The following is a 23,477-nucleotide window of genomic DNA, read 5'->3' on the forward strand; positions in this document are numbered from 1 at the left end:
AAACACACACATTCAAGAGACACAAAATGGGGGAGTTTTTGTAATAATTTCCATTTACAGAACAGCATCATGTACAAAATCCAAAGGAATGTAAGAAGTAGTTCCAAGTAAAAGCAATTGAATAAAGCAGCATATGTAGATAGATGAGGAAGGAGCATGGAGTGTGAGAGCAAAAAAAAACAACACCTCTGCAGCTTTCCCATGTCTCCAGAAGCTTTCCCAGCATAGCAGCAGAAACTGGAATGGGATAGGGACAGAGGGTACACGAGGGCCACCAAGAGGTCAGCAGAAGAAGATGCTGTTCATGCTGAAGACATCCCACTGCAGCGGGAGAAGTGCACAAAAGCCTAAGCCCAATGAGTTGCTCCCTCAGACAAGATGGACACAGTCTTTGAGGTAGGACACAGGCCACTGCCGAGCCTGGCCGGCTCAGTTTCTCCGGAGAGATGTGGAGACGAGCTGCGGGTGCCATTCCAAGAGGCTGACAGGATTCAGAGCTTGTGAGGATTGACCCACCGGTAGGTGCCTTCGTATTGAAAGCCAACTCTCTTCATCAATTCATCAGCCTCGGTAGGGCCACGGCTACAAGATTAAAAAAAAAAAAGATTAATATTTCTAGAAACACAGCTGTGAGCAAGCCCCACATATACTCAGGGACTTCCAAAAAATGACTGTTTACGATTTCTGTACTGCCGCTCTCCTCACCTCCTGAGGAGCTGAGAAAAATAGCAATGGTTTCTTTAATGATCCAGGAATGGCTGGTGTGCTGTTTTCATTTCCATGAAGTGAATGAAACTCATTAAAAATCCTTTTCCTTTTATCTGGCCTACATCTATCTATCTCCCCACTCCCCGGCCAGCTCTTGAGTGCTCTCAGGATCCACGAGAACATGAATGCAGAGGTGCCAGGCAGTCCTGGCAGTTTTGATACCTGTCAAATTGTTTTATTTGATTCTCCCAGTGGGCCAGCCTTGGGTCCAAGCCTTTGTTTAACTTTGTCCTGTGACAAGGATCTGTGAATGTGCCTTTGTGTAATCATTTCTGGAAATGAGTGCCCGGTACCCTAAAAAGTGCGTAAGGATTTAGCTGTCTTAGATATTTAGGGGCATAGGTAAGTGAATGCATTGCAAAAACCAGCATGTCAGCTGAAAGAGAGCCCTGCCCTTTGAGGGGAGAGCAAGACTGTTTCTTGTTGTGTACCGAGCCGGTCCACCAGCAGGTGGCGCAGCGCAGGCCTTCCCTGATTGGCCCTTACATCCGGCGGGAGAATCCTGGTTACCCCATTGGCTCCCTAACTGACAGCTATCCGTATAAATAGCTGTCAGCCGGGGTTTTTGTTGCTCTGTTCTGTCAGTTACTGTTACGAATAATAAAAGGTTAAACGTTCAGCAGCCTCCTCGTACTTCATTACCTCAGACATAAAATTTCTAGAAGCCAGAAAAGGCTAGGAGTGACATTTCTGTGTATGAACAGATCACACGCAAAGGGCTGGGCTGTCATCTCTGTAGCCTGCTTTTCAAAGGAAGCATGGCTGCCCTCCCAACAGACCTGCAATCATGTCTAATCTCACCTGCCATAGCTATAGGAAATCGGTTTTGGCTTCTCTGCCTCGATTTGGTGGAGCAGCGGAGTGAATATACGCCAGGCCTCTCGTAGTTCGTCACTGAGGGAGAAGGCAGTTAAGGTTAGGCTGTAGAAATCCAAACACTAGGAAAGAGCTGTTATCAGACCAGAGAGGACTAGGTATGGCCTTCATTAAGTACTGAGTTCTGAGTCTTCAATCTGTATCTATAATTCAGAGATTTCAAACTAAAAGAAACTGTGCCATAATGCTCTTTGCCAGTGTTTCTCAACCTTGGCAACTTGAAGATGTCCGGACTTCAACTCCCAGAATTCCCCAGCCAGCATTCGCTGACTGGAGAATTCTGGGAGTTAAAATCCAGACATCTTCAAGTTGCCACGGTTGAGAAACACTGCTCTATGCACGTCACAGATATGCATAGCCCATGGAAGAAAACACCAGGGGCTATCAATATGCTATCAGGAGCTTGGAAAATGCAGCAGCCAACTGCTATCAGGTGCTTGGAAAAGTTTAGCTTTTCTCCTAATTGTGCCTTGAGGACACCCCCCCCCCCCCACCTCACCTGCGCACAAAGTGCATCTGACTGCCACAGAAAACATCCAAGATAAGGCGCTCATAAGCATCTGGGAGTTTCACATCCTGTGGAAAAGAACAGAAAAAAAAGATGCTTTTTGCACGCCATCAGATGGTCTAACAATTAGCTAATTAGAAATGAAGCATTTAGAAGCAGATAGGACACCTTAATTATGGAAGGCAGTGATAGGATACTTAAAATCTAACGTTACAGTGTCAGGTGATGACTTCCCAGGCTGAAAGAGTCACTGCAATATGCCAGGACTCACATAAAGGGAGTCCTCAGGATCGGTGGCTTAGCAACAGTTGAAGTTATGACAGTGTTCCCCAGGACTACTTACAACCCAGATTTGAGATTCTGATGGCTGCCGCCTCCTTCCCTCCCTCCCTCCCTCCCTCCCAAGCAGCCACATTTTTGGCGCTTGGCAATTGGCTTGCATTTATGGCCATTTGCAGTGTCTCATATCACATGACCACAATTTACTATGGGTTTCCTATGGCTATTCCAAATCAAAGTAGTTGTATTTGGGAATCTGATCTGTCTGCTGAAAAACAATAAAGATGATATCCACATTTTCTGAAGATGCTCTACATTCCTACCCCTCTGTGTGAGATAGAGGTACATCTGAAAATATGCCAGCAGTAATAATTTAATTTTCTAAAAAATAGGGAAACCAACTATAGACTACTTGGGGGTTTGGGCTATATACTACTAAATAATTACCTCCCTATCTCCCTACATATTTTTACCCTGGTATTCAAACCATGCAGCCATTTACCAGCCATGTTCACACTACACATCTGTCCTTGTTATTGAACACCCTATTTTCTGGGTTCAAACATTACACAGAAGTGTTACTTAACCAAAACAGGCTAGGCTCATAAAACGCACTAATCTGACAATTCCATCCCACCTCACCCTCCAAATCAACTAATGAAGCTTAGCATGTTTTATATATAAATTGGCTACTGTAGTTGAGTTCTTTATTCGGCCAAGTTTAGCATTTTATATAGACACAACCATGGACACTGCGAACACACTGAATACAGCAGACGCCTTGAACACCTACAAATGCAAAAATGTGTTTGTATTTTCAATGGCAGATAAAGTAATGTACCTTGTAGCGGTTGCCATAAGTGAGGTCCAGTTCAGATTCTTCTGGGTTGAAGAACATGCCTGGTTTCTTGGTCATCATCTTGGTGTAAACAGCCTCGTTAGGCTGCACACGGATCACCAATTCATTGCGTTTGCACTGTTGTTGGAAAATGTCACCTGGCACCTCCCGGAACTGCAGCCGTACTTCTGCCTTGCGCTCATTCAGCGCCTTGCCACAGCGCAAGACAAATGGCACTCCTACAGGGAGAGGAGTAAATAGGCAATGAGATACAAGGACACTTGCCCACTACACACAATTTCCCCGCAGTTCAAAGCATGTTTTCCTTTGGCTGGTCCTTTGCCATATGGTTATACTCACCATCCCACCTTTCATTGTCCACATACAGCACAGCAGCAGCAAAGGTAGGGGTGGTAGAGCCAGTTGGAACTGTGGAGTCATCAAGGTAGCCCTTCTGAGCTTCTCCTTCTCCAGATGGATTGCCCACATACTGCCCAAGGACTACATTTTCACTTTTCACCTCTTTGATGCACTTCAGAACCTTCACCTAACAGGAAAACATGGGGAGACTCAAGATCACACAGCAGCAGACGTGAAGTGAGGCGACCATATCCATTTCAAGACAATGCAGTCAAGTTGATAATGCAGTCAACTTAACAGTGGAAATTCCATGTGACCAACACACAGGCTTTCCAATTGGCATAGAGGTACACTTATGTACACTTGTGCTCAGAAAAACAGTCTCCAACTGAAAATGATAAAACTCTAAATACTTAGCTTGACAGAAGAAATATTTAAGGCAGTGTTTCTCAACCTTGGCGACTTTAAGTCCTGGGGACTTCAACTCCCAGAATCCCCCAGCCAGCAGCTGGCTGGAGACTTCTGGGAGTTGAAGTCCACAGGACTTAAAGTCGCCAAGGTTGAGAAACACTGATTTAAGGGAAGATAAATTAGTAGAAAGAACTGTTCTCATTTGGTCAGCATGGGTGTTCAGGTCATTATGAGACACTTTTCAGAAGAGATGGAAAGGCTTTAGGAAGATCTAGTCTAAGTGTTTAGTAATTCATTCCTATTTTAGAGATAGATCAGCAGTCCCCTCCTTTGGGCCACTAAGCAATGTCTAAACTTTGAGAACATGTCGCAGGTATTGACAAAATGGCCGTTATGGCATACATAGTTAGACACAAAATATTCAAGTTACTTTAAGGAGAATCAGTAAAGTTGCTCCTTCCGATCTCCTATAGCTCCCTCCTGTAGAGATATTCCATAAAAGCCCAGTTGACCCTTGCCTTTTTTCCTGGCCAGATGGGCACCTATGCAAGGGACCGTGATGCAGCCATCCCTGTTTGTTTGTTTAAATCTAATACTTGTGGGATCCTTGGAAATAAAGGTGATCCTTGAAATAAACAATTTGTTTTATATTTAGTTTGGTTTTGTAATATAATATATAATCTATTAATATAATATAATTAATATAATCTATCAAAATTAAGCCTATGAAGCTCTGGGCCTAAAGGAAAGCATTGTCAGCAGATGGAAATTAAAGAAGGCTCAATAGTAAAATGTAGCAAAATGAAGTTTTGCCCAAAGGCACTGAGTCAGAAGAACCAGGATCCTACCTTTTCATCGCGGACATCATCAGAGTTGGTAGAAGTTGGTTTCTCCATAGCTACCAGACAAAGCATCTGAAGAAGATGATTCTGCATAACGTCCCTACAGAAGTAGCAGGAACATGTTTTGATTACAGCTGTGCACAGTCATCCCATATTATTAGTATTATGCTTGCTACACAATCAGCCAGATGCTTAGACTGGCATTTTTATTCACCTATGGAGTCCTTCCCAAAGACTGGGATAGGCAGATGCTTGATGTTGTTATAAGTTCTGCAGGCTTTTCCAAGCAAAGCTGCCTTTCACCATTTGTTTTTAGTCTTTGTATATCAAATCCATCTGCAGTTAGAATCTTCTATATCTCATCCCATACTATCAGTTTCCTTCAACAGCGGAAAGAAATTCGAGAACATACCATTGCAGTCTATAGAGGGAGGGCAATGCTTCTACATGGGAAGAACGGATCCTCCACATAGAAAATCTACATGGTTAATCTAGCTTTCTCTTTAACATGCTAGTTCTCAAACTACAGGGTAGCAGAGAAAAATAGGTCATTGGATGGGAAAAAAATTGATTTTAAAAAAGAAGGAAGTGGGGGCAGTTGCAGAGGAAATGCTTAGTAAGCCTTCATATCCAGCCCAAATCCCCTCCCTTTATTTTTCACTTTTAGAAATTAGCTGAAAAATGGACAATTGTGGAAAATGTTTTTCAGAAGGCTCTCACTAGGTGTAGATATATTGAACATTCTCAAAAACTCCACATATCGCCCAATAGCTTGTAATTTAGCTCTGCAATTTGAATTCCCAGCTATCATATTTGCATGTTAGTCACTGCATGTCTACTCGGATGCAAACTAACTTGGGTAAAGAGCTTTTCTTTCAGTAGTCCTACAGCTGCTAGCCCTGGTTGCTCACAGCCCTGAGTTGTGTAGCCCCCTTGTCATCAGATGTCCAGGAACTCCAACACCTGGCATAATCCTTGTTGACCTGGGCAATGACTAATTGTTAGGAGTTTAGGTAAATTACAACCCACCATTACTGTTTGTGGGGGAAATATCCCACACAATTGTTTTTTCAATTGTCCCATTTTTCAGCTAATTTCTAAAAATGAAAAATAAAGGAGGGGACTTTGCAGAGCTGAGAAAGTTATCAAGCATCTCTTCTGCAACTGCTTCCAGAGGTGGTATTCAGAAGGTTCTGAACAGTTCTGGAGAACCGGAAGCGGAAATTTTGAGTAGTTCAGAGAGCCCGTAAATACCACCTCTGACTGGCCACGCCCCCATCTATTCTCTCCCTCCCGAGTCCCAGCTGATCGGGAGGAAATGGGGATGTTGCAGTATCCTTCCCCTGGCGTGGGAAGGGAATGGGGATTTTACAGTATCTTTCCCCTGCCACGTCCACCAAGCCACGCCATGCCCACAGAACTGGTGGTAAAAAAATGTGAATCCCACCACTGTTTCCCTTCCTTTTTACCGATGTTTTCCCATCCAGTGACCCATTTTTCTCTGGTATCCTGTTGTTCGAAAACTAGCATGTTAAAGAGAAAGTTAGCTTGTGTTAATTTTCCATGGGAAGGATTCTGTCGTCCCAGGTACAGATAGTCCTTGACTTACAATCATAATTGAGCCCAAAATTTCTGTTCCTAAGTGAGACATTTAAGTGACTTTTGCCCTTATTTTATGACCTTTCTTGCCACAGTTAAATGAATCACTGTAGTTGTTAGTAACACAATTGTCAATTGAATCTGGCTTCCCCATTTGACTTTGCTTTCAGAAGTTCGCAAAAAGTGATCAAATGACTCCAGGCCATTGCAACCGTCATAAATATAGATCAGTTGCCAAGCATCTGAATATTGATCAATGACCATGGGGATGCTGCAACGGTCATAAGTGTGAAAAACAGTCATAAGTCACTTTTTTCAGTGCCATTGTGACTTTGAGCAATCACTAAATGAATAGTTGTAAGTCCCTCTACAGACTACAATGGTGGGTTCGAATCTAGAATGCCTTTCTGCTGTTGAAGGTAAGGCTGTTCTTGTATCCAAATATTGTGTGGGTCATTTACTGTATTAACACACTGGTTTGCCAAAATATGCCCAGTAACCCAAAGAAAGCATCATATTGCACCTCTCCAACCTCCGCTCCAGCACATACTTTTTTGAAAAAAGGTTTTAACCTGCATAATTAATAAAACAAATGTTAAACTCAAAAGAAAAAAATAGAAACCAAACAAAAGACTTTTTTAAACATCCTGAAACAAACTAAGAAAAAAAGAAAAAAACGCTTTAATATTATACTTATATGGTCATTGGCTTACTAAAAGCATACACTAGAATAATATAATAAATAAAATTGGTCCTTGTAAAATATCAGGAAATCTCTGCCATACCAACCCCTTTTGCTGTACCTCAGCCCCAAAACATACCGAATGATGCCAAACTCATCGAAGTAGCCTCCCCGACCCTCTGTGCCAAATGGCTCTTTGAAAGTCAGAATGACACAGGCCACGTTGTCACGGTTCCAGATGGGGCCAAATATCCGGTTTCCAAATCTATAAAGGCAACCGAAAGTGATCTGAGTCAGAAGCTGCAAAGTAGAGGTCTCTCAGACAATGAAACCAAAGGGCCTCTAATTTTATAGGCTGGGCTCTCTCCACCCAACAATGCTCTTGTCCACACCCTATAAAAATGATGCCTTGCTGGTATTAAGGTTGATGAAAGCTTCCAGACAGGAAGAGTCTGTAAACTTTAAGAAGTTTGGTTCAGTGTAAACAAGTGAAGGTAAATCTGATTTGGGTAGCTGCTTATGTGCATAGATCCACTTTGTGACCTATTTTCACTACTCCCAGGTTTTTCTACTTTACCTGAGCACCATCAAGTTCTGCACCATCTCCTTGCCCAGGTAGTGGTCAATGCGATAGAGCTGGTCCTCTCTAAACAGTGCAGACATGTGATTGGATAGATCATTGGAGCTCTCCAAGTCCTTGCCGAAGGGCTTTTCCACAATCAGCCGATTCCAGCCACTTGAGATTTGGGACAGAAAGAGGACAGAGTTTGTCTGTGAATCATATAAGTACAAGTGAATGAAGCCAAGGAAGGCTGCTCCAAAGTAAGGCCATCCAGATTCTGCTTCAAACATCATTGAAAAGCTCTGAAGATCAAGAAGCCTTATCTGAATATGTATATGATGCTATCACATTGGTATTTTCTGTTTCCACCTTGCAGGTCTTAAAGGGTTCTGAAGAGCACTCAAAATCTACACACATCACTATAAGTCTTGCTCAGTCCTCAGACACTGCTTGTATCTTTTGCAGCCTTAAACAGAAACAAACCACCCTTTTGTCTCTTCTATTTTACTCCTTTAGTACACGAACAAGCACTTTTCAAAAATAATTATTAATATAAGGACACATTGACAGACTCCTCATTCTTCCTACTTACGTCCTCTTTGAGCTTAAGAAATGTAAGAAAAATAGCAAGAGTTTTGTCTAGTGGGGGAGGGATGGCTACAATCAAGTAATGGCTTGTCAATTCCTAGGAGAAGATTTACAACTGCTTCCAAGGAAGGACTATTTATTTTCTCCTGATGTGATTTGTTCCCTTTCTTCTTAAAGGGCACTTATGCTGGCAAAATTTTTAACTATGCTTCATGTTAGTCAGGGTTTGGTTCCGTTTCCTATGCCTCCTGTCAAATACAGCCTCCTCTGACACTGCATACAAGCTCCCTTTTCTTTAGGTTCACTGCTTTCTGTTATCCCTCAGTAAGTAACTCCAGGCCCCAAAACTTACACAGAGCTCATGCAGGTCTTCTTGATGTGCGTAGTGACTTCCTTGTAGACACTGGGGGGGAGAGCCAGATAGAAGAGACGGTTTGCCTTCTCTCCATTGTGAAGGGCATTCAGGTGGGCATTTAGCTTTTCAAAAGAGGCCTGGTCGTCATAGCGGCCTGAGATGTACGAATTGCGAGCAAAAAAATCATCCAGTTTTTTTTCTTCCTTGGGGCTGGCCTAAAACAAGATCAACATTTGTTATCCTGCAAAAAAATGAGCAATAATTCTTTTCTGCTTTCCTATAGATGTTTTTCTCCCCTATCACCACCTATGGCAGCAGCAGCAGTCTATCAGTCCTCATCTGGCAGAGTGGATCTAATTCTGGCTCTTAGCAGCATTACAGCAAAGTCCAAGGACATGCTTATTGTCCCAGGAAGGCCAGAGGTGCTAAAGAGGCAAGGCTCACCTTGAGATACGGTTGACTCTGTTTGCGGATATCGGCAACGGTGAGCTGGGATCGGGCATAGCCCACCACATAGGTTTCGTCAGGAAGCAGCCCATCACGATATAACCACCTGCGCAGAAAATCAAGTTAGTCATGAAATCAAGCCAAGTACAAGAAGCATGAGGAATCTTGCTGAGCAGCAAAATGAACCTACCAGATAGTTGGATAGATCTTCTTCTTGGCTAGGTCACCCTGTGGATAGAAGACAGAGGAAAAGGCCATTGGCTGATTTTTTTTTAAAGAGATGAACACGTGCACAGAACTGATTTTAAGTCTCTGAGATTGGAAACCAAGTGGCTAGGAGTGAACACCTACTCTCGCCCTGAATTCCGTCCCTGGAGATCACAGAGGCAAGAAAAACAGAGAAAAATGTGTGTATTTCAATCTCAGGACTCATAGCATCCTATGATACACACACTGAGAATAATCATATGTCCATATCAACTCCTCTATTGATGGTAACCAGTCAGCAATTAGTGTATTGAAGCAGAATATAAAACAGGAATCATTACTCCCTTTCCCACATTCTCCCCTTCTGTAAAGCTTTGTTTGTTTTCCGAAGACTCCTTTGAAATCCAGACTTTATGGGAATATTTGAGAGAGAGAAACGCTTGCACCCAAAATACTGTCTTAATTCCATGCTCTACTTTGTGCCTGCAAGACCGAAATGCTGCAGCATCCTGGATCTGGAGAAGAGCCTGCTTTTCATTGCATTGCACCTCCCTAACACAAGCCCTTTATTCCTGTGTTGCGCCTGGCACCACCACACTGCTCCCAAAGGCCCTGGCACTTGCCTTACTGATTCACTGGATAGCAAGCACAGGGGTTAGTGGCCATTGGTGCTGGCTGCAAAGATGCCAAGTCATGACATCTCAGCATGCAGCCACCCACGCTGTGGGCTCTTAGCCCAGCTCCATCACACCCTCAGCTGTCAATTGGCTGCCAGGCTGCTAAGTAGCAGAACGTACAAATTCTAGTGAATAAAGGCAGAGGCAGAATAAAGCCTAGCCAGGGCTCTATTGTGTCAGCAGTAACTAGGGCACCTGAGGCCAGTTCAAAGGTGGATCAAAGGCAGGAACTCACCACTGCCACCCAGGCTGGGGGAGAGGCAATAGTTCAGAACATAGACAGGGAACTTACTAGGTCTGTGCTGATGCCCCAATTGCTGTTAACAGAAAGTTGTCTGTCTGGTTTCTGGAAGCTCACCTTTTTCTGCAAAGCTCTTGGATCACACCTTTAACCCTCATCCTACAACTAGAATACCGCCTGAGCAAGGATTTGGTTACATTCATATAATGTCTGGCATGTCTATCCTCTGTAATTTATATTCATTCTATTATTAAAAACTAAGCCTCTAGGTTGGGAAAGGGTATATATTTCTTTTCTATTACGAAATTCTTCATTTAATGAAAAGCTATCAGTGGGAACTTACTATATATTACACAGTTGCTTGGGGATTAGCAGAGTAGAAGAAATGGAGGACTGCCCTTACAAGAAATGAAGCCACTAAAATATTTTGTGGTCTCAGGATTGGAAGAGGAACCCCAAAGGTTCTACATTAGTCTTGCATTTGCATTATCACCCACGACTGTAATAAGACCTAGATGACAGAGATTATTCCGGAGTTATCTGCTACCATTTATTCCCCATACAAAGTTTAAAAATGTAGAGCATAAAACTGACAGTACCATATTGGTTCTAGGTGGTTGTACATAGAACTAAAATCATTATATGGCTAAGTTAAAGTTCCGTTTAAAATATTAAACGCACAAATTCTTGATGGTTTATTTATGATCTTTAAATACCATCCTTCTTACTATTTATCACAGGGAGATAGTAGGAATTAGTAATTCTTCCCAACAGGACAGAACATAATGAGTATGGGGTCCAGTAATACCAGTTTTATGTGTGTTGTACCCCTGAGAGTCCGTTTATACCAGGGGTGTCCAAACTTGAGAACTTTAAGACTTGTGGACTTCAATTCCCAGAATTCCCCAGCCAGGCTGGCTGGGGAATTCTGGGAATTGAAGTCCACAAGTCTTAAAGTTCTCAAGTTTGGACACCCCTGGTTTATATACTCGTCGTCACAATAGAAAACAGCATACGAGTAGAAATTACAGGCAGAAATATAGTTAGGGCTCAAATGATTAGAATCAGGGGTTTTAAGAGAGTTTTAGATTACTAACCCAAAGCAACAATTCAAATGAAAGGAAATAATACAGTAATTGATGTGTATATGGCCAGGTTTAACAACAAAAGCTAAGAGCTACGGTTTTTCATGGAGGAGAAATAAGAAAAATAGTTCTTATGTAGGAATCCGCCTTGATAGCTAAACAAAGAACAGGTATTACAAGAAAAAGAAGGCAGAGATGGAACATGATATTTCCACTATATCTTTACTTCCCCGCATTAACAACATAGCCTCAGAATGACAGGAACCCAACATCTCAAAACCAAAGCTGGCCTTAAATTACAGCATTAAATTACATTTCCAGAAATTTTAGAAATTGCATAAGCTAAAGTGTCGTGTGTCCCCCTCCCCCACGAACTTTAAGCCATTTAGGGTTTGGGGATTTCTCTGTAATGACACTATATCTTTTGGCACTTGGCCTAAATCAGTCTGCTTCACTCTCTTCTGGTTTCTAAAAATCTAGTGTAAAATTAGGGATGCTATGTGCTTTGAAGTAAGTATGGGCATGCATATCCCACCTGCTGGTGCCTCCTTAAAGCAGCCATGTTTTTCCTGGATTCTTAGGTAGTTGTACTAAGAAAACAGGCATTTGAATTAAGGAGAGGTTAACATACAGTGAGAAGTAGCTTTGGAGCAAGGAAGGATGTGCTGTCACTAGCTTCTTACCTCAAACATATATTGTTCTCAGATTACTCAGTCAGAAGAATACGTGAAAGATACAACTTGTATAAGAAGATAGCAACAGGTGCAGGATGCAAGGCCAAGCCCCTTTTTTTGCTTCAGATCTAAAGTGCTGTGTATTTTTATTTAAAATGCTCCATTTAAGAAAAGCCTTTAGTCTTCCAGGTTGATTCAAATGTTGCCTCTGTAATTATTGTTAGAAGCAGCCTAAATATTAACCAATATTGTTAGTTGCTTTAAACTATGAATGTAAATAAATCAGTTTTGTGCTTTAAGTGTGTGACACTCTTATTTCAATACTACGTACGCTTACTACCAGAATGATTGTATTTGTCCTAACAAATAATTGAATGTATAGAATAATCAAGATTGAATGAATTTGTCAGCATAAATTCCTCTCGGAATGCCTGAATTCTTGTGGACATAATATTTATTAATTATTCCTCTAGGAGTCTAGGGAGTACATCTTTAATTAGAAGAAATTCTCCCTGGAGTATAATTCATAGATGTTATATCTACAAGAATTTAGGCATTCCAGGGGGAATCTGTGCTGGCAAATCTGATTTTTGGTAATATTTGTTCATGTCTGAATCTGTTGACAGGCTTGCCATTTATATCCCCCTCTTCCATACACACATGCAGCCATAGGATGTATTGCCACAAGTCAAAAATGTCTACCTCATTTTATATTGGATGTCCTATAAATACACATATTTATATCATTTGTCCACACAGCCTAATCTTTGCTGTAGACTGCAAGCCTTTCTTGATCTTCCCTCGAATCCCTGATTCATTTCACTTCGCTTTTGCCTTCCTGACAAACTGCAGCCATTGTTCTACTGCTCTTGCTCAAAATGCCTTGACCCTCAGAAGCTCCAAAATTGTTGGAAGCTCTTTATCTAGTGCAAATATTGATTTATCAACTATTCTGCTTTGATCTAAGCCAAAAAGATGTGAAACATCTGGGGCACATGAGGGTTGGATGGAGTTCAAATGCAGCTCGCTCTCTAGGTCATTTTTCACTAGTAGATGAGGTGATCTAATTTATTTCCTAAGTCTAGCCAGTCATTGCCCTTTAACATTGGCCCCTAAGAAGATATTATCTAGTCCTGGAGTTCAGCAGATGGATACTAAAGCTAAACACTTTAAAAGGCTTAACTGCCACTAATCAGCTTAAATGTTAACTAATGGGTAGGTGTTGATTTTCATCAGTGATTTTGCAAACTAGTTGCATATTTTACTTGGTGTTTATTTCTCTTGCATTCCCATGACTAGGCACTGACATTAAAAAAAAATCTTGCCACCTTTAGGGTTTTCTGTAAGGGAGAATGGTTATTTATTTAGTGTATGGCATCTACAGAGGTCATGTAATCACTGATGCATAAATCCAATGGAGAGAATAGTTAGGATTAATGACAAATGGGTTGCTTAGGAAAATCATTTTGTCCCTTAAAATCAGTTTTGGACTCTAAATATTGTCACATTATTTTGGAAGCAGCTCTGATATCTATAAAATATGGAGTGTGGTTCTGTGTGCTGCCCCTAAGTGAAGTGGTAAACAGCAAAATGGCAGTGGTGGTTGTGACTTTTATTCCACTTCTGTATAATTCAAAGCAACTTATATAATGCTATTTGCCCCAAAACAACAGCACTGTCATGTGGGTTGAGCTAAGAGACTGACTCAAAGTAACTCACCGGGCTTTCGTGCCTAAGAGAATGTTAGAACTGAGCCTCCCACTTTCTAGCTCAGCATGTTACTCACTATACCAGACTGGTTCTTATCAAGTCTGAAGAACTTAACTGAACAGGTATTTTCAGTTACTGAGATTTCAACTTAAAGTAACGGCTAGGCTGCACTTATATGTCTCTTTACAATCTATTCTAGAGGGAATCCAAAGAGGGCTGAGTGCCTTTTATCCAAGAGAATTTGTGAACTTTTAGTTCTTGAAATCACTCTCACAAATATCACTAAAGAAGAAATAAGACTCCTGAAATTGCTCTGACATTCAAGTGATTCTATGTTCAGGGACTGAGCCTCACAGACAGTGTCCCCTCACTCAAACATGGATGGTTGAACAGATATTAATCTCCGGCTGGTCTTAACGTCTGATAGAGCGGACATAAAGTAAGATTTATATGATGTGACGGAATGTGGGAATGACTTGAGAGTTCGAGGAAAGACATGCTGTCTAGGGAACAATCAGATAAAAGGTGGAAGCAAAGAAAGAAACCCAGGAAAGATCCTCCCTAACTTAACAGGTTGCAAAAGAGAAAACAGGAGATTTGTACTATCAGATTGCAAGATTCCATTAATGTAGCCTTACGATAAAATATAATTTAGCTCATTTGGTTGTTTATTGTTTGGTCTACCTGGCAAGGCTGACATGTGCATAGTGGCTCTTCAGGCTATACAAAATATTTTTTAAAAGCTACTTTGCAATATAGGCAAGAAGCCACTTCCTTTGAATGCTTAAAGCAGCTGCAAAATGGCTATGCATGCAATTTGCACACGAAAACAGCCAAAAGCAGATTCCACAGCAACCACATAAGCTTGATGAACACAGCCGCTTCACCCCTGGAAAAGTAGTTCTTTGTATGCCTTCCCACACATTGTGAAGTGTGACCTTCAAACTTCATAGCCACTCAGAATAGCTCAAGTGGCTATGAAGTTGACAATTGGTAAATACATAGATGTCCAGGAAGAAATGGTAGTAGGGCCTATACTTCCAGCTACACCCTACTGCACCAAATCAGAAACAGAAATGCACTAGAAAGAAACGGATGGAGTTGCCCAGAAGACAAACTTCCTTCTTTGACTTAAGGAGAGTGGCACACTTTAATTCCTCCATGACTCAGCATGGACTAGAGTTTCTCCTTCTGCTTAGTTCACTACTCAGTGGTCTTGCCTCTCACCCTTCCAATCTGCTGCAATCTTGCAATTCACAAGCTTCACCATTACAAGAATAAAAAAAACTTGTAATGAAGGAGGAAGCCATTTCTTTTGCCCCCCCCCGCCCCTTTTATAGATTTTTTTTTCTTTTGCCTTCCCTTTGGCACTTCCTACTTTTTTCTGTATTAATATTCTTAGTTTGCAAAGCTTTTTTAATCTTTATATTTAAAAAGCAAGATTAAAAAACCACATAGTCACACCCATGCCATTATAAAGTTCAAAGAAAGCACAGGATCATTTTAGACATATTGTGCAGATTACCAAACCATAAGGTTCAGATGCAATTCAAATGATATTAAACATAGGCGGTATTTGGCAGGGAAGAATTTCAGGAAGAGCCACTGTTGTGGAATGCTGTGTAACACTCAGAAGAATCATGTTGATTGCCATGATCATTGAGTGTCTACTTTACAAGAAAGAGAGACCCTGATCAATGGAAAAGCAAACTTTTCTTAAAGAAGTTAAGGGCTAGATTCGTAGTGGGGGGGGGGAGACTCTTGCCTCTAGCGCAGCCTTCCATGAATCCTAAAGAGGAATTTTGAGGAAACTAGGCAGATCCTTGTCAGTATACCTGGAGTTATTCTATTGTTATGCAAAATGGACCTCTCAGGAGGCAGCAGAGCTAGTCCATTGTTAAAGGTGATGGCCTTTAAGGTCATGAGGTCATGAGCTGATGGAGAATGAAAGATTGTAATTCTTTTGTAAGGGATTTTTTGAGCTGCTCTGATGAGGCTTCTATTCTTTGGTTTGATGGGATTGCAGGCGCTTTGTCTGGGGCAGAAAGGGTCAATTTGGGTCTGATGGGATTAGGCAAAGAATGGAATTTGTTTTTGACACCACCCCACTCTTATCTAAAAAGTGGGGGTTAGGGGGAAGTAACGGATGCAGTCTCCATTTTGTTTGATAGGTTTCTTTTTTCTACCACAGCTAGCAAAGTTTGTGCATTATACAGAGGTTCAATTGAATAACTAAAGTGCCTAGGGGACAGAATAAAGCACAGTCACACTCACCTTCAACATACACAAGGCTTACACAAAGTTATCTTCAGGATACTTTTGGCTTTACTTAATAGCTCCATCTCTGGTTCTTTGGTATTATGATTACCTTCTCCATTAAAGTAGCATGATTTTTAACCCTAGGCCCAAATCTGGAACTTGCTATGTTTGTTGAATTACAGCTATAATCATCACACCATCATGGCTGGGCAAGATGGGAATTGTAGTGCAATAGAGCGCCAGTTTGGGGGTTGTAACATAATACTTAAATTCTGAGCATGTGCAACCTTTTTTTCTCTTGCATGAGCAACTTCATCTTATTTTTACAAAATTGAAAAGGCTCTCTAAGGTTTATGGCAGGATTATTATGTTTCTCCCCCCCCCTCATTAATTTACAGTAAATGTGTCCTACGGCATCCGTAACAGTTTACATTTTTGTGCATTTTCTAGCAATATCCTCGTAGCATCTCTAAACTCTAATTACTACTCTTTTTTAATCATGTTCAGATTTAGTTTCTCATTGAGAAGAATAATCTAGCCTTGGTTAATATATAAATAAATAAAATGTCAACTACAAAATTTGAAAACTATATGAAAAGACTCACAGTACATTCTTAAGAATTTCACTTTGTGAGAGAAATAGTTATTCTTACTGAAATTGCTCCTGAGTGGTATTACACAGCCTGGCAAGCTAAGACACTTAGAATATGGATTTTGAATGAAGAGGAAAAGTGATTAAAAGTAATTAAAACAATCTAATATAGTAGAAATGAGCCATAACTGCAGGTATCCAAACTATAGTATAATACCAATTAGTGTTTGAGGAGAAAAGGGTGAGGAAGATGGGGGGGGGGATGTTTCCTCTTAAAACACTTTTTTCTGGATATGTCTTTTTTAAATTAATGATTATATTTCAGTTCAACCTTTCGTAATTACTGTACCTGGCCCTTAAACATGCTCAACATTTTCCCCACCCTTCCAGCAACAAGGGCTGTTGACCACACTTCACATGTGCTGAGTTGTACAATCACACTGTCTTTACAAATATCTTTATAAATGGCAGAAAGGCAAGATGCTATGTACTAATGAGCAGTTTGGTTGTTTTACCTATGACTAATTTGAGGCCCGTTTAAGTCAGGAGGCATAAAGTCTGCATCACACACCCGTCCTTCCATTTCTGGAAGAGTGACGCTAGACCTGAGGCCAGGAGTGTACAAGCAGGACAAAGAAGGATCAATATATTAGAGGACTGTAATTTTGGACATACAGGATGGACAAATTAATTAAAAGGAATTGTTTTTCCAGTGCAGTCCTTTTATAGCAGGGGATAGAATTACGTGTACTACCAGTTACAAAACTGTAATCAAAGCAGAATCTCTGTGACAAATCCTCACTTTCCCCCTATAAAATGGAGATAATTACTTATATTGCTGGCACCCACACGGCAGGATTGAGTTAACAGAAAAATGCCTATGTCGCTAAACTATAGAATACTTAGTAAACTTAAACTTCTTGGATTTATAATACAACAGACATGGTCCATGAAATCCTGCTCAGCCCAGAGGAAAGAAACTCACCGAAGCTCCAAAGATGATGAAGATGTGGGTATCCAATTTGAGGAAGTCATTCCCCTGGCAGAGCTCTTCCCGGAGCATCCCACAAATGTCAGCTTCAGAGAGCTCAGTGAGTGGCAGGCGGCGACTCATGTTGGCAGTATTATTTCCTGAGAAGAAAAGGGATGGTCAGGTAAAACTCCTCCCACCTTCATGCCCGCCCCATCCAAAAAGTGTTATACCCAGGTGAACAACCCTCTCCATTCCTCAGTGGCAGTTGAATGCCAGGCCAGTTGACTGCTAGGCTGATATCCAAGCCACAAGTCTCAACTTGCAGTAGGAAGTTCAGCTTAGCTCGTCCACCGCAATTCTGGCAGGATGCATTGTGCAAGTGTTGTCAATTGGTTCCCATGTACATACCTTGGCCTGAAGTCCTGCTGCTTGGCAGGCTGATCCAAGAAAATTAAAAACAAAATGCCAATTGTATACATTGAGTGACTACTCTCTTTTAAAAAAAATAATACTTGCAGACTACTACTAATGTTACATAACTTTTTTTTAAAAAAAAGTAACAGGCAGTGGGGATGCAAGAAAAACGAGGAAGTAACTGAATTTCCCGGTAAGATAGAAAGCACAACAGCACACCATGAAATGCACGGAACGATCAGCTTCCTGGAGCTGAGTCTCTGGTCAATATTTTCAAGCAAATTAGCAAAGAGATCTTAGCGAACCTCACAGTCGTCACATTGCGAGGAACAGAGGATTACTTTCAGGTCTGATCGCGACTATCACCCATCTGGCTCCTTCTCTTCCTTAACCCCTCCTCCCTCTTCATTCCGATCCTGGCCGAAGCCAAGCATCCTTTCCCTTCCTCGCCTCCAGGGCTTCGCTTTGTCCATTGCGCGCAAATTCGGTGGCGCGCAGGGACAGGTGGAGGTGGGACGCGTTCTTTACTCAGCCACAAAAGGGGGTCCGGTAGTTTCGCACGCGGGAAACTTTTGCTACCCTCCTTCGACCTCCTCTTGTGCCCTCTCCTCTTCTCTTTCCGCCTTCTATAGGTAGGGGAGAAAACCGCCGGCGGGGACCAAAGACAGGGAAGGGGGAATAAATCCGGGCTTTTCCTTTTTTCTACCAGGCAGCTCTCTGCAAACCTCTTGGAAGCTCAGTTCACCACCAGCCCTTTCATCCGGGTTTCTCTTCCGGCCGCCGCCCACCCCCCGCAGCCCCAAGTACCTGCTCCCAGTCTCGGCTGAAGCTGCTCTACTTCTCCCGCTGGCGGAGCTCCCCATTCCCCGCCCCTTCACTCCTCCGGCGCTGACTAGCGGCCTCGCCCGCCTTTGCAAGTCCAACCCCTCCTAGTCGGATCTGCCGGCTCCAAGCGCCGGAGCCAATCGAGGGAGCCGGCAAATGCTGGCCGCTGAGCTGCTTCCGCACGGTGGGCCGAGCTCGTTTCAACAAGCCTGTTTCGCGGGATGGGGCGGGCGGGCGAGGGAACTTATCTTAGGTAATGGAAGGCTGCGCTAGAGGCAACGCGAGCAAGAGTCCCCCCCACCCTCCCTACGAAGACTTAGTCCCTTTGAGGTGGCCTTGAAATTACAGAAGCCTCGAGAGATCTGGAATGGCTTTCCCGGAACTCCCCTGGCAACATTCCAAAGACCATGCTGCTGGCTGGGGATTCTGGGAGGAAGTCCAGCACGTGGGAGAGGGAGAGGCTAGGGCCGCCCTCTACAGCACAGTGTCAGTTTTTGTGGAGTCGCCTTCACTTCGTTAACATTTGGGAAAGTGGACCTAGAGGAGACGCCTGAAAAGCATCCGCTTGTGCAGTGAGATCATATGTACCTGACCGTAAAGGAGGTTAGGAATTCCAACCCGAAATAGATTAATCTTTCAGCGCTCCAAGTCTTAGGTTTGTTGCAATAAATCACTTAGCTGTATTTTTAGAAGAAAGTCTGCCAGGGAGAAAGTGGACTTATGAAAAGCTACTATGGTATGTGTTTCCCTTTAGTGTCTATGGAGATTCTCGGTCATCCTGGTCATGGCTGTCCCAAAGGTCTTTTTTCAAAAGGCAACTGGGGTTGGTTTGTTTTTTTAAAAAGAAGTTTCCCTCTTCATCCAAGAAATGTCTCCAGTTCTGATGTTTTCAGTCAGAATTGAAGAAACTTCTTAGATAAGAAGCCAAATATCTTCAAGGAAAATGAAAGTCCAGCTGCCTTTTGAAAAAACACCTTTGTCTCCCTTTAGGGAGGATCAAGGTAGTTGCTCTCCCCATAGGAAAGACTGGAGTGGACTGTTTGCTCTCCCATTGGAAAGTCCCTCCATGAAAGCATTTAACAGAAATTCTAGAGGTTCATTTTTGTAGGAAATTAGTGTGAGCTACAGTTGCTCAGTAGAAGTACTCCTTGACTTACAACCATTAACAGATTAAGAGTTGGAAGGGGACCTTGTAGGTCATCTAGTCCAACACCACCAACACCAGCTGTCCAAGCAGGAGACCCTACCTACACCATTTCTGACAGATGGCTGTCCAGTCTCTTCTTGAAAGCTTCCAGTGATGCAGCTCCCACAATTTCCGAAGGCAAACTGTTCCATTGATTGATTGCTCTCACTGTCAGAAAATTTCCAGGTTGAATCTCTCCTTACTCAGTTTCCATCCATTATTCCTTGTCTGGCCTTCACTGCTGCTGGAAAATAGCTTGACCCCCCACTCCTCTCTGTGGCAGCCCCTCAAATATTGGAAGACTGCTATCATATCTCCCCTGGTCCTTCTCTTCACTAGACTAACCATGCCCAGTGCCTGTAACCGTTCTTCATGTTTTAGTCTCCAGTCCCCTAATCATCTTGGTTGCTCTTCTCTGCACTTTTGCTAGAGTCTCCACTTCTTTTTTATAGTGTGGTGACCAAAACTGGGTGCAATGTTCTAGGTGTGGTCCTCCTACTAAGGCTTAATTTAACAGTCGTGGCAAAAGAGGTCATAAAATCCTGCATTACTCAGTTAATAAATGCCTACTTACCAATTGGGAAACTCTGGTCCCGATCATGGTCGTAGGTTGAGGTCTAATTGGATCTCTGTAGCAATCACTAGGCAGTACCTCAAGGGTTCACACATGATGCTAAGTAAATTTGCTAAGCTTGTTTTTTGAACAAGTTACACTTGCCTGGGTTTATTCAGTTTATTGAGTCAGAAAGTTGAGGGAGGGGGTTGTTGGATTAGTTTAACAAGTTGCATAAACTTAGCCATCTTTTGTATTGTAGTATATTTGCTGATGATTAAATATCAAGCTACTTTCACATCTGCCTAGTACAGGGTTTGCCCAGTATTTTTCCCAGCTTGTGAACCCAGATAGCATGGTTTAGAATCATGTTTTGTGATTCAGCACAGAGTCCCCCAAAGTGGTCAGTATTGACCCCAGGGGTTGGTGGAGTTATTGGTTATGATTATTACTCATAATACTATAGGTTAAAGTAGTAATTATTACATTATTTTCTTATAATAAATGTTTGGGGATCAATAAGCAATCTGAAACTTCATAAAAGGGTTGCTGAGCTGAAAACTTTGAGGGCCCCTAGTCTAGCTCAACATGTAAACCCAAGGTAATTTGGTTAAAAATATCCCATTCAATTTTATTTTATTTATTTATATCCCCCTTTTATTATTTTAATAGATAACTCAGGCAGCGAACATAATTAATGCTCTTTCCTCCTATTTTCCCTACAACAACCATCCTGTGAGGTGAATTGGGCTGAAAGAGAGTGTGTAATCCAAAATCATCCAACCAACTTTCATGCCTCAGTCAAAACTGGAATTCACTGTCTCCTGGTTTCTAGCCTGGTGCCTTAGACACTAGACTAGATCAATAGGCTTCCCATAGATTCGTATAATCCATGAAACTGATTATAATTCCTGTTTCAAGACATGTTGCCACTGCATCACTTGACTTTGCTGAAGTCGTTCTGCCTTCTGATGATAACAGAGGTACGTGCAGTTATTTGATGAAGTACAATCTTGTTCTTCCTTTTATTCAGGGCAATAGAACAGAAAATGTTTGTTTAGGTCAGTTTATTTTAGTTTGAATAAGAATACAATAGTAAGGAAGTGAATAGTCCCTAAATTATGTACCCAAATGCAAGATTAATCCTAGATGCCTAGACAGTTAGGATTGAATTTATTTTGTACATTATTCATTCTTTATTATTTTCTTCTCTCAGAAATAAAACTTTTTATGTGGACATCATTATTGTTTTGTAGTATTTTCTGCAAAACTGAGTAAAATAGTAATTACATCTGACCATAGGTTTTTTTGCTTTTTTTTAGTGCTGTATGTAGCTCAAGCTATGTAAAAAGGTAGGTGAATAACTGGCAATGATGTTTTGGAGCGTGAATATATTTCTCCTGGAAAAGAGAGAGCAAATTCTACAGGGAAGTTCAGATTTTAGAAGGAACCATATTGTGAACTCTGAGAAATCTTGTAAAGCAACCTTCCTCATATCTAAGTAAAGCAGTAGAACAGGAAACTGCTGAAGGTTTTTTCTCAATTTCTCTTTAATTGTAAATCTTGTTGCACAACCTTCACTTCTGTTTCTGGAATGCAGTTTCTTTAACTTTTTGGTGCCTAAGAAAAGAAGTGTTTGACTGCATCTAATTTCAAGCGTTTTGCAAAGGACCATGTCCTTTGGAACTATATCCTATGGATCTTATTTGTCGATTTTAGGCTCCAGTGTGCTTATTAGTATTCCAATAAACTTCAAGATAGCAATTAAATAAGGTCGTCTGTTGGAACCCCAGAAGGGTGCCTTCTCTGTAGCAGCACCTACCATCTGTTATAAGGTTCCCCTGTCCCCAAAATCCAGGTGGCCTCCACCTCTGCTCTTCCAGGCTTTTTACCCAAGTCAAGGGAGAGTGAGACTTCTCACTTCATCATGCTTGCCATTTTTCCCTCCTTTTTAGATTTTATTGTAATGTCCTCTGAAAAAAATCAGTTATGACCTAAATGTAAACATATAACTGTTGTCCTGCCCCCACAAATTCCACAACTTGGGTGCTTGACAACTATCTTGCATTTATGACCAGTTGCAGTGTTTTGCAGGCATGTGATCACAATTTGCATTTGCACTATTATGACTGTGTGACTTGATTTATGACCATTGTAAAAATTATAGCAAAATTGGGTCCAGTCAGGTGGTGACTTGCAACTTCAATGACTTAAAATGGAAATTCTAGTCCTAATTGTAGTTGTAAGTGTATCACAGTATCGCAACATGAGAGACAAGATAGAGCCTTTTTTGTCCTTCCAGTACAACTGTGAGGGGGGCAACAGTGGCCTGCAGAATTCTCCCAGTATCACTTTTTAAAATCATCCCTATAGAAATATGAACAGAAAAACCAAAAGCAATCCCTCATACCCCACCTCTTCCTTAACTGTGTATTTCAAGAAGACACTGTAGTCAGTAATATAAAAGCTACCAACAGATCCAGAATGTCACACTTATCTACTTCCCAGTGAAGAGCCTCCTTTAGGATGACAGAAGAAATTTTCATGCCTACTTCCAGTTTACACATAGGCTGAAAAGGATCAAGATAATTTGTTTAAGCTAAGAGCTATCGGAACTGGAATGCCACTATCTTTTCTATTAGCTTAAGTAAATGTGAACACTAGCCCCTAGTTGTTGAAAGATGGCTTTCTTGATTATAGACCTCACTGATGACCCCTATAAGGTGATAGGAAATTCCACCTGCAAGAATAAACTGAATGATCATTGGTCTGGGCCTTTCATAGTCCTGGATTCCATGGCAACCTTTGATACTGTAGATCAGGACATATTATTGGAGTCTTTAATGGGCTTTCCAAGCCAAGCTGGGAAGGATTCTACATTCAAATAGTGACCTAAACATTTATTTATATCCCACTATCTTCACTTTTTAAAATAAATAATTCAAAGTGGCAAACAAACCTAATAC

At 41.6% G+C, this 23,477-nt stretch overlaps 1 protein-coding gene across 3 annotated transcripts; it reads right to left on the reverse strand.

The window, feature by feature from the left end:
• Window positions 1–26: 26 nt before the first annotated feature.
• On the reverse strand, window positions 27–19,164 carry G6PD (glucose-6-phosphate dehydrogenase). Of its 3 annotated transcripts, XM_081935841.1 has the most exons (14): window positions 18,755–19,164; window positions 17,942–17,970; window positions 17,546–17,691; window positions 9,306–9,343; window positions 9,113–9,221; window positions 8,666–8,883; window positions 7,741–7,899; window positions 7,303–7,428; window positions 4,889–4,982; window positions 3,630–3,816; window positions 3,273–3,508; window positions 2,144–2,220; window positions 1,570–1,662; window positions 27–582 (listed from the first exon to the last, which is right to left on the reverse strand). In XM_081935841.1, exons 1-14 carry the CDS (start codon window positions 18,808–18,810, stop codon window positions 492–494), a joined length of 1,659 nt encoding a protein of 552 aa, XP_081791967.1. In that variant the 5' UTR covers window positions 18,811–19,164; the 3' UTR covers window positions 27–491. The 3 variants fall into 3 exon arrangements, with proteins under 3 accessions (XP_081791967.1, XP_081791965.1, XP_081791966.1); XM_081935839.1 differs by lacking the exon at window positions 17,942–17,970 and having other exon boundaries at window positions 18,755–19,161; XM_081935840.1 differs by lacking the exon at window positions 18,755–19,164 and having other exon boundaries at window positions 17,942–18,077.
• Between the last annotated feature and the right edge of the window lie 4,313 nt (window positions 19,165–23,477).

Source organism: Natrix helvetica (assembly GCF_964273705.1).
Source record: "Natrix helvetica genome assembly, chromosome: 1".
Classification (NCBI taxonomy): domain Eukaryota; kingdom Metazoa; phylum Chordata; class Lepidosauria; order Squamata; family Natricidae; genus Natrix; species Natrix helvetica.

What these genes read in the sequence shown, in the direction of transcription:
- G6PD (XM_081935841.1), bottom strand. Translation starts at nt 18,810, where the DNA reads ATGGGGAGCTCCGCCAGCGGGAGAAGTAGAGCAGCTTCAGCCGAGACT. An exon ending in AAGACCTGCATGAGCTCTGT is followed by an intron (nt 7,900 to 8,665) that starts GTAAGTTTTGGG and finishes CCAAATCTCAAG; the next exon opens with TGGCTGGAATCGGCTGATTG. An exon ending in CTTATGGCAACCGCTACAAG is followed by an intron (nt 2,221 to 3,272) that starts GTACATTACTTT and finishes TCTTTTCCACAG; the next exon opens with GATGTGAAACTCCCAGATGC.